General features: G+C 41.3%; 1 protein-coding gene across 3 annotated transcripts in view; it reads left to right on the forward strand.

Annotated features, from left to right (window-relative positions):
• MTMR10 (myotubularin related protein 10) overlaps positions 1–18,120 on the forward strand; it is a 77,505-nt gene that overhangs the window by 22,067 nt on the left and 37,318 nt on the right. For all 3 annotated transcript variants that reach the window (XM_038417863.2, XM_038417862.2, XM_043493838.1), the window contains exons 3-4: positions 15,829–15,965; positions 17,843–17,915. In XM_038417863.2, coding sequence (XP_038273791.1) covers positions 15,829–15,965; positions 17,843–17,915 — 210 coding nt within the window. The remainder of the gene's footprint in view (positions 1–15,828; positions 15,966–17,842; positions 17,916–18,120) is intronic.

The following is an 18,120-nucleotide window of genomic DNA, read 5'->3' on the forward strand; positions in this document are numbered from 1 at the left end:
TAAATTGACAGACATTTCTCCAGTAACTACCTGGATTATTACACACAATAGTGTCATTAGAAATGCACCACATGCAATGCATACTTCTTACTCAGTCTGTTGGGCTCTCCCATTTATATGGACAGGGTCTCCTCCCTTAAAACTCAGGAGGCAGCTGAGGAGTCACAGGTGCACTGGATCCCATTCCTCTTAAAGGGGCCAGTTACAATTTTCCCCCCTAATTTTATTCTGACTGTGTTAGCAGCCTGAATTCAAACAAGTAAAAGAGGTAGTTCGATGTTGAACTTTGGTTGTGGATACTGTGGTAGAGGCTGAATTTTGCCATTATACAGCCTTAAAAATAGCCACCCCAAAACTAAAACTCCTTTCTCTGTGTTAAATGTCCTCCCTCTCCTTTAGTTTCTCCTGTAAAACCCATGACTCTTGTTTAATAAAATAGTATGATCTCCTTAGTTCTCTTCTACCATATTGCAACCACTTCTTTCATATTTTGTATTGTATTTTTGTCTGTTAGATTTAAGCACTTCAGAATAGGGGCTATTTGATCTTAAAAGTAACACTGTCTGAATATATTTGTCATGTTTAAGTAACAGCTAGCATCCGATGAAGTGAGCTGTAGCTCACGAAAGCTTATGCTCTAATAAATTCGTTAGTCTCTAAGGTGCCACAAGTACTCCTTAGCTAACATTACTATAACTGAAAGAAAAATGGCTTTAGATTTGCTTTGTGTATAGTCAATTTCACTGTTTCACAGACATAGTCAATTAAATAGATTTACATTTCACAGTGCAATTGACTAGCACAAGGCCCTGTGGCCAACTGGCATCTCATTAACTTTTTAGTTAGATATTAGATCACATTGCAGGATTAGAATCTTTAGTCCTTCAACTCGCCCCCTTTTTAAAAAAAAAAAGGGGGGGGGGAATAACTTGAGATTGTAAAACTACCAAAGCTAGCAGGAGGCATTAGGCATTGGTGTAGCACCTGAAACTGTTTTAACTTCATTTTTAAAATCAGTGCCATCATGTGTGTGGTGCTCTGTTCACCATTGCAGAAATTACTTGAATTTTATTTGGAAAAAATGTGTGTGAAATAATTCTCTGAAGTTTTTCTTTTTGCACTATATTTTGAGCTTGTGCTAATATTACCAATCTTTAGTTCCATAAATTGTGGAGACTTCTTTTTGATTGATTTTCAGATTTTTTTGGTGTATTACTTCTGCAAACTGATCTTTCATACCACAAAAAAGTTTAAAAATGAACCAAACACTTGACTTATTAGTTCCTAATACAAGCAGAGCAACAGTTTATAAACACTGTCTGCTATTATAGATCTGCATGCACATCGCATCTTAAGATCCAGTGTAAACTTTGTGGTATGTTTCTGTGCATTGGCTTATTTATTTGTTTTGGGAATTATAAAGGACTGATTTATGAGTTCTGTCCACTTCTATGAATTATCTGGAATTTAGATTCTGGATGCAAACTTACATTTGTGGACCATTTCATATTGATGTTCTTAATTTACAGTCAAGAATACTGAGATCGTTTTTTTTCTTAAGTTTCTGACTTGTACAGATATGTTAAGTATTTTGTGAACATCTGTCTGAATTATTTTTCCAGCTAGGAACGGTTTCATGTAGTTTAGTTATGGTTGTATAGAAACCAGACATAAAAATGGTTTTGCTTGAGTCTACTTTAAAATTAAATCTGTTTGTTTTTCCTTGTGTATTCTGCAAAAAAAAATGTGGGCCCTATGCTGCCAGTTAATTTTCCCCTCCCACTGACTTCTGACCAGTAGCGCATGTTGCTCATACCATAAGTCACTAGAGAGCCTAGAAAGAGAACAAAGTGACATATAATGAGTTTTAACAGCCTACTAAACAAACTACTATACCACTTCTTTCCCCCCCCCCCCCCCGGCAACTAAACAGCCTTACAGAGAAGAAGTCCTTTAAAATATGTTTAGTTCTTGAGAACATCTAGTTTTGTGTTTGATGTAAAAGTTGACAAAACGTGCAGTACTGTAACTCAGTATGTCCATTGTTGCTGTTATCAAACATATGTGTTTTGTATCCATGACTTAGTTACAAAAGATTAAATTATTTTATAACTTAAAATAACTGGTTGAAAAACATAACCATCTCCTCCAATAGCTACTGATGATTAATTCAGTTTATGCAGAATCATACTTTGGGAATCTTCATTGTGTAATATAAGTAAGCAGATTGATGTACTGTGCAGCACCTCCAATATAATCAGTCAAATGTAATGAGGTGTTTAATTTGTTTTTGGAAGTTAAAGTTGGGTGAGACCATCCACACCAGTACCTTGTTTGTTTGTTCGTTCTCACTCAGCATATTTCTAAAATTTACCTTTAAACTCTTTCATCTCTTTTGTTTAAAAACTCTGAGCACTCTTCAAGCGCTGTACTTTTATATAAAATTATTAAAACTGATATACAGACTACCATATGAAAATGAGAAAGTCTGTTGTTTTATCTTTTTAAATGACATCCTATTTTCTCCATTCAATACTAACACATAATCAACTCATTTTCCAATTACTATTAGCCACAGTATCAGGCTGTCCTACTGGAAAATATGGGTACTGGTCTAATCTTCACATTTTAGAATCAACTCTTAAATGTAAATATGCATAAATAGAGTATTAGTATTTTCAAACTGATCACTGTAATATGCTGAACATAGAATACATATAAACTTAAATTCATTGGGAAATGATACTATATAAAATCTTAAGAACAGATGGTATCATCTAACAAGCATGCCATTATTTCTTGAGCTTTTGTGGTACTGCTAATACATTGTAAGAGCTCACAAAAATTCCCTAAAAAGAGCTTTAAAAAGTATTTCATGAGCTTATAAGTAGAATCTCATCAGAATTTTTTTCCTTTTGAACTTCAAAGTCTCTACTGAGCATGCTGAACAGAAGATTCATTTAGAAGTGGATGAGAGAAAATTTACATTTAAATGCTTAGAGCATGCTAATAAACCCACACTATTTTAGTAATCTACTCTCCAACAAGGACAATTAGCAAAAGCCAGTTAAATGATTGAAGATGCCTGAAGATTTAAATTTAACTTCATAATTAAATTACTGAACACTTTACTTTTTTTAGTTAAGAAATTGTTCAATTATTTATTATTTTTTATTATTATTATTATTTATTATTATAATTATTTGTGTTCAGATCCATGTATATTTTGCCCATTATGTTTGGAACAAATATAAACTGTTATGCTAGTTAAAAATCTTGTTAAACATGCCTGTCTAAATATGCTATTGAACTACCAGCATACAGATGTGTATATACTTTAATTGCTAAATAGTAATGCCAATTAGTCTTTGATTTATTTTGCAATATGAATTTTTCAAGTCCTTTCCTTGCTTCCATAGAAATTATTTTGGCATTTTAATAGAAATGTAGGGCTTGAAAGGTCATCTAATTTAGCCTCCTGCATTTTGGCAGGACCAAGTATACCCAGACCACTGGTGGGCAGTCTGTGGCCCATCAGGGTAATCTGCTGGCAGGCCACCAGACAGTTCGTTTACATTTGCACGGCCGCCTGCAGCTCCTAGTGGCCGCAGAACAGTGAACCTGCGGGTGGCCATGCAAATGTAAACAAACTGTCTTGCGGCCCGCCAGCGGATTACCGTGATGGGCCGCAGGTTGCCCACCACTGACCTAGACTATCCTTGACAGGTGTTTATCTAATCTGTTCTTAAAAATCTCTAGTGACAAGGATTCCACAGCCTCCATTGGAAGCCTATTTCAGTGTTTAACTATTCTTAGCATCAGGGTTAGATTAATGCAGAGGCTTTAGGGGCTGCAGCCCAGGGTCTTGGGCTAAAGGGGGCCTTGCAGGCTTGTGGGCCAGATGCGGCCTGTGGCTTCTTTTCATGCAGCCCGTGCCAAGTCTCTGCACTGCAGGCTGGAGACTGGTCCCCAAGCCTTATCACATGCCACCCCTCCCTGGCCCTGGAGCTGCAAGCGCTGGCTCGCTGATGTGCCCCTGCGGTCCCTAGTTAGGGGCGTTCAGGGAATCTCTGCGCGCTGTTCCCATTGGCCACAGCCACTGTGGTGGTGGTGCCTGTGGGCACGCACAGCGGGCGGCATGCAGACATGTCAGCCACCTCATGGAGCAGAGCAGCGCTCAGAGATCCTGCCTTAGCCCTGCTGCACCGCTGCCCGAAGTAAGTGCCTCCTGGCTGGAGCCTGCACCCCGCACCCCTCTCCCGCACTCCAATCCCCAGCCCTGAGCCCACTCTCCCATTGCAAACCGCCAGGGGCCCCACAAAATCTAATAGCCCTGGGCCCACAGGAGAGTTAATCCGGCCCTGTTTAGCATTTCAAAGATTTTCTTAATATCTACCTAAACCTCTCTCACTGCAGATTAAGCTGATTACATCTTGTTCTGTCTTCAGTGGACATGAAGAACAATTGATCACCGTCTTCTTTATAACAGCCCTTAACATATTGGAAGACTGTTATCAAATCCCCCCTTAGGCTTCTTTTTTCAAGTCTAAACGTGCCCCATAGGTTCCTCATAGGTCAGGTTTTCTAAGCATTTTATCATTTTTGTTGCTGTCCTCTGGACTTTCTCTAATTTAACTACATCTTTCTTAAAGCATGACACCCAGAACTGGTCACAGTACTCACGCTGAGGCCTCACCACTACCGAGTAAAGTTGGACATTTACCTCCCTTGTTTTATATCTGATATTGCTGTTAATAAACTCTGGAGTTATATGAGCCATTTTCACAACTGTATCACATTATTGGCTCATATTCAGTTTGTGATTTACTATAACCCTCAAATCCTTTTCTGCAGTACTACTGCCTAGCCAGTAATTCTGTTTTGTGCATTTGATTTTTCCAAATACTTTTCACTTGTCTCAATTGAATTTCATCTTGTGAACTTCAGATCCATTCTCCTATTTATCAAGAGTTACAAGATTACTCTCCCCTCCGTTATCCAAGTCATTAATGAGAATATTGAAAAGTACCAGACCCAGCACAGACCCCTGTGTGATCCCACTGGATATGGTGCCCCCCCAACCCTTTGACAGCAAACCAGTGATAACTATTCTTTGAATATATTCTTTCAAAGAGTTGTGTATTCCCCCTTGTAGTAATTTCATGTAAGTCAGCCTTCTCAACTGGGGGTTCACCGCCTCCTGGAGGTCTATGAGATGGTTTCAGGTGGTCCGCGAGCCCTGGAGCCCTACAGAGCTGAAGTCCTGAGCCCATGGGCAGAGTTGGAAGGGGCACAAAGGATGTGGCCCCCCCAAACTGCACTGCCTTAACCAGAGTGGGACAGTCCCAGGGGCAGTTCCACCCTCCCCCCCACTTCTGCCTCTCTCCTGCCCCCCTGAACAGGTCACAGCCCCAGGCTGGAAGCCAGTGTGGGGCAGCTGCTGCCAGGGAGTGGTCTTGTCTGCTGCTGGTGCTTGGGGCTGCAGCCAGCTCCCAGCCCTGTTTCACTGTTTGTGCCGCTGGTAAGAGCTGTCCGGGTGGGGGACCTGGATCTGGCTGGACCAGCAACTCCCAGGGACCAGCAACTCCCTGCACCCTGAGCTATGCCCCCTGCTCACACACAGCCCCTAGCTCACCCTCCCTGCACTACCCCCTGCCTGTACACATCCCTTACTACTCCTCTCCCTGCACCCTGAGTTATATCCTGGCTTGCACACCGTCCCTAGCTACTTCCTGCCTGAACCCTGAGCGGTTTTTGAACTTTATGAGCTGAGCCACCCATCCCTCCCCCTGCAACACACTGGGTGGCCTGCTGAGGTGAGTCAGGGGGTGAAGTGGCACTCCCTCCCTGCCCTACCGTGCATGGCTGGCTCCCTGAAATAGAAGTCAAACTATTCCTATGGAGGCCCTGCCCAGTGCCAGACAGGCCAGAAGCCCTGAGCCCCAGCACCCTGCAAGTCTAAAGCCCTGAGGGACCCCCCCCCGTCCCCAACCTGTAGTCTGAAGCTTGGAGCCCCGAGGCTGCCGTCCACTTGACCTTGGAGTTTCTCTAGCGGGGGGGGGGGGGATCGGAAAGAAAAAGGACAAGAACCCCTGATCTAGACCACATTTGACTATTTTGCTTATGAGAATGTCATGAGGGATTGCGTCAAAAGCTTTACTAGAATAAAGATCTATTTTGTCTACTACTTCCCCCTTCCCCCCATCCACTAAGCCAGTAACACTTTCAAAGAAGGAAATTAGGTTGGTTTGACATGATCTGAATATTTTCAGGCCCTGTCAACTTGAATGTGTTTAACTTATCTAAATAGGCTTTAAACCTGTCCTTTCCCTGTTCTGGCTTGTGTTTCTTTCCCCCTTGTTGTTAAGCCTCTGGTCACAGTTAACCTTTTTATTGAAGACTGAAGCAAAACGGGCATTAAACATCTCAGATTTCTTGATGTCCTCCATGATTAGCTCTCCTTCTCAGCTAGGTAGTAAACCAGGGGTCGGCAACCTATGGCACGTGTGCCAAAGACGGCATGCGAGCTGATTTTTAATGGCACGCTGCTGCCTGCCGGGTCCCAGCCCCTGTCCTGCTCAGCCCGCTGCTGAACCCAGGCCGGGACCCCGGCAGGCAGCAGCGTGCCATTAAAAATCCTGCCCACCCCGACCCGCTTTTCTCCGCCTCCCCCTGTTGGGGCAGGGTGAAGAGGCTTGCAGGGCAGGCAACCTCCCCCCTCCGCCGCCTCTTCCTCCAGCGTGCAGGGTTCCTGACCCGCCTCCTCTCCCTCTCTGCTGCCCATCAACTGATGGCCCTTGCGGGGGGAGGGGGAGAAGCGGAGCCGCAGCGCACTCGCTGCTCTGGGGAGGAGGAGGAGAAGAGGTGGGGACGGGGCCTTGGGGACAGGGGGTGGAATTGGCATATTCCCTCCAGCCCCCTGCCGTGAGCCGCTCTGCGCAGGGGTCTGGGAGCACCCCATGACCCCAGCCCTCTGCCCCGACCCTGCAGCCCACACCCCAGCCCCCTGCCCTGACCCCTGCACCCCCCTCACACACTCCCAGCCCTCTACCCTGACCTCTGCACCCCCATGACCTCTGCCCTGACCCCTGCACTCCCCTCACACACCCCAGCCTCTTTCCCTGATCCCTGCACTCTCCATGACCCAGCCCTGACTCCAGCACCCCCCACATACCCAGCCCCCCACCCCATGCCCTGACTCTTGCACCCACCACATTTCCATCCCCACCCTGAGCACCAAATGAGAGCTCCTGCACCCCCCCCACATTCCTACCTGCATCCCTCGCACCAAATGGGAGCTGCCCTGGTAAGCACTCCACACTCAAACCTTCTGCCCCAACCCTGAGCCCCCTCCCTCATTCTAGCTCCTGGCCAGACCCTACACCCCAACCCCCAGCCCTGTGCACAGTGCGCTCCCACCCTCAACTCAGTGCAGAGAGAGAGAGGAAGAGAATGGGCTAGAACCAGGGAGAAGGTAGGTACCCACTCTATGTGGGCAGGACCAGGATCCCAGAGTGGCAGCAGGCTGAGCCGCTCAGCCCACTGCCGGTCTGGGGTCCCGGCCGCCAGCCCCACTCAGCCCGCTGCCGGTCTGGGGTTCTGGCTGCCGGTCCTTTGCCAGCTGGGGTCCTGGCTGCAGGCCCCACTCAGCCTGTTGCCGGTCTAGGTGAATGGAACCCCAAGCTGGCTGTGTGCTGAGCAGGCCAGCAGCATAAGATCAGCATTTTAATTTAATTTTAAATGAAGCTTCTTAAACATTTTGAAAACCTTGTTTACTTTACATACAACAATAGTTTAGTTATGTAATATATAGACTTATGGAGAGAGACCTTCTAAAAAACGTTAAAATGTATTACTGGCACGTGAAACCTTACATTAAAGTGAATAAATGAAGACTTGGCACACCACGTCTGAAAGGTTGCCGACCCCTGTAGTAGACCTATACTTCACTTTGTTTTTCTCTTGATCCTAATGTGTTTATAAAACCTCTTCTGATTGCCTTTTGTGTCCTTTGTTGTGTGGAATTCGTTTTGTTCTTTAGCCTTTCTGATTTTTGTCACCACATGCTTGCATTTTGCATCTTTTGTATTCATCCTTAGTAATTTGTCCATGTTTCCATTTTTTGATCAGGTAATTAAAGACCTCGGGATGGAGCCATATTGCCTTCTTATTGTTGTTGAGATTCCTTTGCATCTGGATAGTTTCCTATTGTGCTTTTAATATTGTCTTTGAGAAACTGCCAGCACTCCTGAACTACTTTATCCCTTAGATTTTCTTCACATCAGACCTTAGGCACTAGGTTTTTGAATTTGTTGAAATGCGTTGTCCTTAGTCTGCTGCCCTCACTCCTTTCTTTCCTTAGAATCATGAAATCAGTCATTTCATGATCACTTCCACCCAAATTGCCATGAGACGTTAGATTTGCTACCAGTTCCTCCTTGTTAGTCAGCATCAAGTCTAAAATGGCTGTCCCCATGATCACTTCCTCCACCTTCAGAAACAAGTTGTCCCTAATACATTCGAAGAACTTACTGGAGATTTTGTATTTTTCTGTATTACTTTTCCAAAGGCTGTCTGGGTAGTTAATGTCCCAAATTCCCACCAAGTCTTGTGTTTTGGATGTTTGGTTATTTAAAAAATGCCTCATCCATCACCTCCTGCTGATTTAGTCGTTTACAGGACACCCCTATCCTGATATTGTTTCTTCCTTCCTCTCCCCCGCCCCGCTTTTTTTAAATCTTCAATTGATCTGCCTTCCTTCCTTCCTTCTGGAGCTCAGATCAGTTTTTGATCCATAGCTTCATTTTTATTGAAAAGGTTTATTGTAGGTGTTTTGTCTTCCACTGTCAGTGTAAAATGAAGAAACCCTTCTTAATATGTTTTGAACTTTCAAACTTGAAGAATATATGTAAGACTTAATGTGAATCGCTCAATGATTCTAATTTCACAGACCTATTTACACGCCGCTAATATCAAATTCTTAACACATTGGATTACCATATGTTGGCAATGTAAGTAGGGTCTCTCTTCACAATAAAATGGCTCTGTAACTACCAGCAATCTGGTGCTGTGGTAAGTCAGCTGTACTTCATATCTCAATTCTCCAGGTGTTTTACAATGTAGGTGCTCTGTCCCCCGCTGGCAGATATTACTGCTGGCTGAAGGTGAAAGGCTTGCCCCTGAAAAAACTTGTTTTATGTAGAGAGGAGAGAATTTGGGGACATGGAGTTTTAGTGGAACTGTTTTTTTGTTTTTGTTAAACTCAATAATTCTAATTTGTGTATATCTTAGGTCTGGGAGTGAGGTAATCCAAAATCTCTTACTGGCTTTGCCACAAACTTTCTGTACATATGAGAAAAGTTGATAAATCTTGCTGTGCCATCAGGAAAATAGAGAATATGCCTTCCACTCCGGGGGTTATTGTGAGACTTTGTTTGTAAGTTTGTAAACTCCAAGGAAAGGCACAATCTACATATAGAATGGTGGTACTAAGCAAATAGTCAGGCATGCTCTTACACAATGAAAGTGCTTCCATATTCCAGAAGTAGTTTCAGATCTGTTCAATACATGATGAAATAGACAGACAGTATTTATTGTCCATTTTGATACTGAGGTCGTGATCCTAAACTCCAGCCAGGAAAACTCAGTTCTTGATGTATTTAATTTTTTTAAAAAAATATACTATTGCTTCTGTCCTCACAGTCCAGCAGAACTGTTAGAAATTGGTTTAGCTGGAACCATGTTTAACAGCTTGTGTAGAGGAGGCCTTGATGATTGCTGTAGTGAGTAGTTAAGAGGTCTAGAATGTATTTGGTTATCTCCTTTCTTTGTCCCTGTTCAATATATACCTTGAGCTGCCAGCCATAAGACAGCACCCTAAAATCTCAGGCATCAAAGTTGCAAAAATAACATATAAGACAGTGGTGACCAACCAGTCGATCACAATCAACTGATCAATCCTGGAGCCTCTGACAGTCGATCGCAATCTCTGGCCGCTGAAAGTCTGGCGGGGCTAAGGCAGGCTCCCTGCCTGCCTTGGCCTCGCACTGCTCCCAGAAGTGGCAAGCACGCCCCTGGGGAGGCAGGGGTGTCCGCGCGCCATTCTACCTGCAGGCACTGCCCCCACAGCTCCCATTGACAGGGAACAGAAAACTGCAGCCAATGGGAGCTGCAAGGGTGGTACCTGCAGGGAGGGGCAGCGTGTGTGACCATGTGCTCCCCCCTTAGGGGCCACAGGGGTGGGCTGGCTGCTGCTGGGAGTGGCGTGGGGCTGGGGCAGGCAGGGAGCCTGCCTTAGCCCCGCCAGACTTTCAGCTGCACTGCCAACTGGGAGCTGCCCAGCCCTACTTTTCCCCAAAGTCTTCTCATAGTCCCTTAGAGCCAAGGACACTGAATTAATTTTGATGGACTAAGGCCCAGAGAGTCAAAGATATTAGTTTTAAACAAGGTTTGGGGTTTTGAGAACAAAGGTTTAGGACTGCTTAGGACCATGGCTAAGGTTAAGATTTTCTCACTGTTGTTTTTAAAAAGTCATGGACAGGTTGCAGGCAATAAACAAAAATTCACAGGAGCCCTGACCTGTCTGTGACTTTTACTAAAAATAATGGGGGAGGGAAGAGAAGAGCATGGGGGGGGGAAGGAATGACACCTGGATCCCCATGGAGGGGGATGGACAGCCCCAGCTCTGGCTGCTGGGGGAAAAGGGGGTGGACAGCCTTGGCTCCAGTCCTGGCTGAAGCTGCGGGGGGGCGGGGGGACACAGCCCTGACTCAAGCCCCTGCTGAAGCTGTGGGTTGGGGATGGCACAGTCTCAGTTCCTGCCACAACTGTGAAGGGGGCGCACAGCCCCAGCTCCAGCCAAAGCAGTGGGTTGGGAATGCAGAGGCCCGGCTCTGACCCCACCGCTGACATCTGAAGCCAAAGTCACAGAGGTCTGGTAAAGTCACGGAATCCATTACTTTCCTGATATCCCTGACTAAATCGTGTCCTTAAACATGGCGAACACACCATTACAAATCTTTGTAACCTTTTAATAAAGATAGAGCCAAGGAAAAATAGTTCAGGCATTTGAAATATAAAGTATTAAGTAAAGCTTTCATTTTAACATCCCTTGTTCCCTTTTCCTTTAGCTGGAGAGTTTTTAGAAGGAAAAATCCCTGTGTGACAGTTGCTTAGATGGTAATAATTGTCCTTTTCGGGGTGGGCGGAGTAGTTGAAATTGGAGCGGTTATTGCTATTGTTTTAAAGTCCAGTTCTGTTTCCTAAAAAACAAAATAAGACAAAAAAGGGGGAGAGGGAAAACAAGAGCAAAGATATAAAACGTGGCTTCTGTCTGGTGTTAACTCTCACGTGCCATCTCAAACTGCTGGAAAAATTCAGACATGACACACAGTTTTATTAGCCACACTGAGACCAGGCAAACGTGTACCCACATTGGGCTTTTCAGGGCATTGCTATAATCTGTCTCTTTGGTCACAAGCTCACAGCAGTGTTGCAAAATATGCATTTTTGGGCAGCCTGACCAGACACTCCTTCGGTAAAAGGCAAAAGGAAAGAGATAGGAAAGAGAAGAAATAATGTGAGCAAGGAAAACACATGAAGAGGATGGGACAGGGTCACTGAGAGTCTAATATCCCAGGTGGTATTTGGGATTTAGCTAGAGCCTGTGGCAATGTTATCTGGGTCCATCTCTCTGGCCCAGTCTGGTCAAGATATCTCTCATGATCAGGACAGTGAAGGCCCAGTAGTGTCTTGGTGGATTCTAGGTTCCCAGGAGATGGCTGGGATGGCAGCCATTATGAATAACTGCAATCTTCCTCTGTTTTCCATGTCAGAGTTCATCTCCCCATTCATCCACTACACTTAGGAGGCTCATCAATTTCGCCTTGAGAGGCAAAGTTGATTTCAGCATTACCAGTAAGTGAGGATGTGATTAGGTCACGGATTCTGAGATTTTAACGGCCCTCCCTGACTTCTTCAGCTTCAGCCATACAGCAGGGTTGCAGCTGTCATCTCCCGTGGCAGCAGTCAGCTCCTCTCGTGCCCCCACCCTTCCTCCCCAGACTGGTGGCAGGCTTCCGTGAATTTTTGTTTAATGCCCGTGACATGTCCATAACTTTTACTAAAAATAACTGTGACAAAATCTTACCCTTACCTAAATCAACTATGGTCTCTCCAGTAAGTGATCGCCTTACAAGAAAAAATATGAAGGCAAGGTGCATGCCATAAATCCTATCTATGCACTGCTTAATATTTTTTTTTGTATGAGTAGGAAAAAATGGAATAGAATATTTGTGACTTGTTTCATTGAGTACAATATTGCTTTTTCATTTATCTAACAAATTACATTTTGTTTATGTAGCTCTAATCAAGATATCTAACATATTTTATGATAGGAAGACATAGCATGTTCATGACTGCCAGCTATACAGTTAACAGAACAATCTTTGGCTTTACCTAAATAATTAAGTATTATCGGCATGAAATGTATCGCTTGAATAAGATTTTATTTGTTGATTATTAGTCTCTGATTTTGACGGTTGTGGGATGTAGGAAATGGTGATGTAATAACACGATGGGTCACTTAAATAAGTTCTCATGGGTCCCCTTAAGCAGTAGCTTTATGTTGCATCCAAGATGCTGTGAAGTCAAGTTAAATAACATATGCTTTTTTTTTTTGAATGTTTACCAGAATCTTAGAAATCTGTAATTCTCTAAAATTGTAGGTGTTCAAATGTAGGGATTAATAACTAATAAGCTTTGGGTTCTTGTAGTATCTTTGTGAATCATGAATTTAATTTGGGTAGATTTTTATTACTTGAATACACTTCATATATAATGGTGGTAACTCTGTAATTTTGTTCTAGTTTCCTGTCAAGGTTTATACAGACTGCTCTCTTGTTTCCTGGGATAACTCTTTGGCTGTTCAAGTCACATGAAAGTGTTGACTGCTGTTCCGTGTCTGGAACAGCTTGTGACTGTTTACTGGAAAAAGAAGCAGCTACATTGTAAAAATGTGCAGCATAATAGCTCTGAATAGCTTACTCATATACACTGACATAGAAAAAGCATCTTTTAAGATGTGGATTTGGCTAAAGCAAAATGTTTCCTGGTATTAGACCGATAATTTTTTCTACTTTATTTAGCTAGTTTCTTCTATTTTACAGAGCTTTCGATGCTTTGCACCCTTCTTCATATTATTTAATATAGACACTGATTAACAAGTGTTAAAGGTTAAGTGTCTTAATATGAAACTCCAGGGTAAAGGTTTGGGATCCCACTATTAAAAAATATAGACTTGCAATAAGACCCTTGAAAACTCCATCTGTTAAAGGTTAACTGCACTGCAAGCTTTCACATTGATTTTTAAAAAAACCCACACAACTTAAAAATACTTTTTAAAAAATGGTTGACAGCATACTGAGCCCTGACCTCTTTGCATACTGAGTATTTTGAAAGCTAGATAACCAAACTCCTAGGTCAAAACTCATTTGACTCTAAGTGGGTTTTAAATTGCGGGAGGGGGTATTTGAGGGGTTGGGGAGCTTTCATTGCTGTCAAAAGGTCTGACGTACCTCCATCATAAAAAAGTAAGGCAGAAGAAAGAATTTTCTGAAATAAATGAATATTAAAATGTCTCTGCACAAATGTGGAGGAATGGAGGGAGGAAGCAATGATGATATGATGAAGATTACCTACTGGGCATATCCTAAATGTTGGTTGGTTCTAATTAGTAAAATGAGAGGTGTTTTACAAATACATGGGGGCAGTAATGACGATAAAAAGGTCCATTAATAAAAGAGCGAAACAATAAGCTGACTCTCAGCTTATTGAACTGCTTCATAAAAAGACACATTTACAAAGTCGTATAACAAGAAAATTGTAAAACTGAAGCCTGAACAACTCTAAGGAATGAACACGGTGTTTAAAAAAATAAAATCCAGTTGACAGAACAGTAAAGGAATACCATACATGAAAATTTTTAGCATGTATTAATCAGCCATTCTGAATGATATGTTTCTTTGAGTATTAAGGGAAATAATGTATTTGGTTCTGGGCACCACATTTTTCGAGAAATATTGGTACATTTGATAGGTTCAGAGAAGAACAACTAAATTATAAAGGCCTTGGAAGGTTTCACTTATGAGGAAAGACCCAAAAATGTTTGGTGAAGAGACTAATACAGGCAGGGGGTGTAGCAGGGAACATAGTGTAAAGTATACGAAGGTTGTTAGCACCAACGACGGAAAGGAATTTTAATGTGGTATTTGGTGGTACTTTACAAGAAAATATAAAGTATACAATTTGGGGATTATGTTGATGGTATATCAGGAAAAACATCTTGACAGTAAGATGTATTAGGTTGCGGAATAGTTTCTTGGAAGCACTGAAACGTTATAATGTTCCCAAGTGATAACTACATTGGGAAGAATATTGGAAAATGTGCTGACCAGGGAGCTGGACTGTGGGTGACCCAATAAGGTCTCTTGGAATGTCTGATTCCGTAAATGATTTCTGCTGCCATTTAGCTGTAATCTATGAAGTATATTACGGTAAAGTCTTTTGGGCACCCAGAGCCCAAGGTGCTGAGCACTATCAGGTCCCTGTCAGGTCTGGCAATTGGAGAAAACCTTGCAGAATTAAGCAAGTTAGTCTTCATCACTATTCAATCAGCCGTATGCACTATTTAATACTTTAATAACTGAAAATATTTAAACTGTTATAAACTTAAATTTCCATATGCATGCTCTTGTTACCTGTGGCAGCCGACAACAGAAGTGTTATAATACAAGTGGCTCCTTTGATATGGAAGAGAACTTTGTTTATATGTGGAGATTCAGAAAATAACAGATTGCACATCCTGAAGGAAAATGGGGGAAGCTGTATGTAGGCTATAATTTAGCTGCCAGGAACTTCAATTCCAGATGCTAATAGGTAGAATTGTCGGAGGGGAGCTATAAAGGCTTTTTGAATATTGAATAGCTTTCAATATGATCGGCCTCTGTGTGTTCCTCTTGTTTAAAGCATAGTTTCTCCTAGACTATTCTTTGTACTTGAGAGACTTCTGTCTGGGAAGAATCCTGGATGAATTTAAATATATGCATTTTAAGTAGCCTCTTTTACCAAAGGAACATTTTAGTCTCATGAATCAGCCAGTCAGCAGAAGCTCTGAAAAGGAGAGTGATATTTTTGAGTGTGTTTTTTACAACTCATGTGTCATCTTTCATGGATTTACTCTGAATATTTAGTCTGAATTTCCAAGTTCTAATCGGAGATAATTAGATGTGCAAATGAGGATTTGGTTGATAACCAAGTGGGCTTTCTGATGATTGATTCTGAAATTTGGGATCCTGCAGGTTCACAAAAGAACTGTAATATAATTTAAACAGTACAGGATTTAGAAACATACTGACATATAATGCATACTATACATTTTAGCTGAGGCTTTTTAAACAAATCATTCTTAATCATTTTCCATTTTAAGCTATCATTGCTTTAAAACAAAAACACTTCAGTGGTGGCATATCACAATTTTCATGGACCCGTAGACTCATGACTCAGGAGTGTGGGGTTTTTTTGTTTTTTGTTTTAATTACTTCTTAATTCTCTTTCTTTCAGTACTATTATAAGTGGTGGTTCAATGAAAAGGTCACAGTTCTGGTTTCCACTGATCAGCTTTCATGTTAAAATCCAAGTTAGTATGCTTTCTGACCTACCATTTGAAAATAGAGGTTAAGGGGAACACCTTACTTGAAATCACCAACTTGCAATGTTTCTATCTTTAAAAAGATTTAAATAGCTTACTCTCTTTTTCTGGTTTTGTTTTAGGTGAAATTGTGGTAAATGAAGTCAATTTTGTGAGAAAATGTATTGCAACAGATACAAGTCAGTATGATCTCTGGGGGAAATTGGTTTGCAGTAACTTCAAGATTTCATTTATTACGGATGATCCCATGCCACTTCAGGTTTGTTTCTCTCACAATTGATACATCATGATTCATGATAAATAGGATTAATACAATAGATTCGGTTAAACCACAATTAATTCCTCGAGTAATTGAGAGGTCTAGCCTCATTCTATAAAACAAAGGAAGTTAAATATCCATCCTGAATTATTGGTGTGCCAATCCTTAATTTGCCCTGTTGTATCTACAGATCGTAAGTTTTTGACATCAGAGTATTATTTTCCACATCATTTGAACTACGGTATCAAAGCAGTTAATGATGGAAGTACAGCGAGCTACTGTTTGCAGGAGGGTGTTTTGGGAAGTGCTGTTAAAAAAACAAATACTTTACTATTCGTTGGAAAATATAATGGGACACCTTACTGAATTCTGAGAATTCCAAGATTCCTTTATGTAGATACAAGCACCAATTCAGCAAAATCTTTAATATGTGCCCAACTCCTATTGAAGTCAGTGAGGGAGAGGACAAGATACTAGTGAAATGATCATATTTAGTATAGAGGCAGCATTATATAACAATTAAGGCTGGTTGTTCCTAATAACAGAAAAGGGAAAGGGCATGGCGAAACATGCAAAAATCATAACCTTAGTTTAATTTGTAAATATCTTGGCAAAGAATATTTTAATACAATAAAGGTTGTTGAAACTGAGTTATCATTTATGCTTTTTTTTCAATAAAAATTTCATAATCATTTACAACAGTTTTTAAAGCACTCAGTTGCCTGCCTGGACATGTATTTAACTACATTAGTGAAAATACATGAAGGAGTCTTTCTCAGTAGTGGCTAGTGGGGTGACAAAGACCATGGCTTTTATGACAAAGCAGATTTATTGTATTCATATTTTGTGTCATGGAAATCATAGCTGTAACAGCCTTAATAGCCTTAATATAATTCTATTCCATGATATTCAGTGTCTTAGTTTTGGAAATCAGTAATATATAAAAAGAAAAGGAGTACTTGTGGCACCTTAGAGACTAACAAATTTATTAGAGCATAAGCTTTCGTGAGCTACAGCTCACTTCATCCTATGAAGTGAGCTGTAGCTCACGAAAGCTTATGCTCTAATAAATTTGTTAGTCTCTAAGGTGCCACAAGTACTCCTTTTCTTTTTGTGAATACAGACTAACAGGGCTGCTACTCTGAAACCTGTCATTATGCAAGTAATATATAAGGCTCCAAAGGCATATCGCTTTTAAATTAATATGTTAAATTAGCATTATATTTCCTTATCAAATGCATTTTTTGTCTTTCTATCTCTTCTTCTGCTGTCATTTTTCTCATTCTTTCCTACAAAAACCCACAATACGGTATTTTAGATTTGAAGTGATCTGATAATATTTCTCTGCTCTCTTCAAGTGGTCTGAGTTTAAACTAAATTTGTAAACTATAAAAACTACACTCCTTTGCACGCTTATACTCTTTGTAGCTCCTACACTTGTAAAATAGTATGTGACAATAGTAGCAGATGGCTAACTGCAGCATATATAATTATGTTTTGGGCTCAGTGTACCGTTTTTGAAGTTTTCAACCTGGGGTCTGTAACTGCTCTGAGGAGCAGTCCTCCACATTTAATCTATTTTGTTACATCTGGTGTTATAAAAAGGAAGCTTTGACTTTGCTCATGGAAGGTGACATGCATTTTTCTTTTCATCGTTGCAGTAATGGTTTTTCATCTTAAATTGCAGTTAGTTTGATGCTGAAATGATTCATGATTAGGCTAGAAAACTCCAAGTAAATATTGTCTGTTTAACTTTTTTTATATAGACATTGTTTTTATTTGAGAAATATCTGTCCATGTTCTCTCTAAATTGTGTTGTAAAAAACAGTACTGCTGTAAAGCTCCTGTTATTTATCATGAGTTTGTCTCTGTTGCAGAAATTCCATTATAAAAACCTCCTCCTTGGTGAACATGATGTGCCGTTAACATGCATTGAACAAGTTGTCACAGGTATGGAAAGTCATTTAAGTATGGTGAAAAGCTTAAAAGATGAGTTTGTATGTTAAAGTTAAAATTATTAGCTGCTTTCTATATTAAGGCACAATCATGCACAGGTAAGGTTGAATTTCATTAGTCTTTCTATGAAGTTACAAATTGCTTTTCTGACTTGTACCTAAATTTAAATTAATCTAAAGACTGGGTAAAATTCATATGA

The sequence above is a fragment of the Dermochelys coriacea genome, chromosome 10, assembly GCF_009764565.3.
Source record: "Dermochelys coriacea isolate rDerCor1 chromosome 10, rDerCor1.pri.v4, whole genome shotgun sequence".
NCBI lineage: Eukaryota > Metazoa > Chordata > Testudines > Dermochelyidae > Dermochelys > Dermochelys coriacea.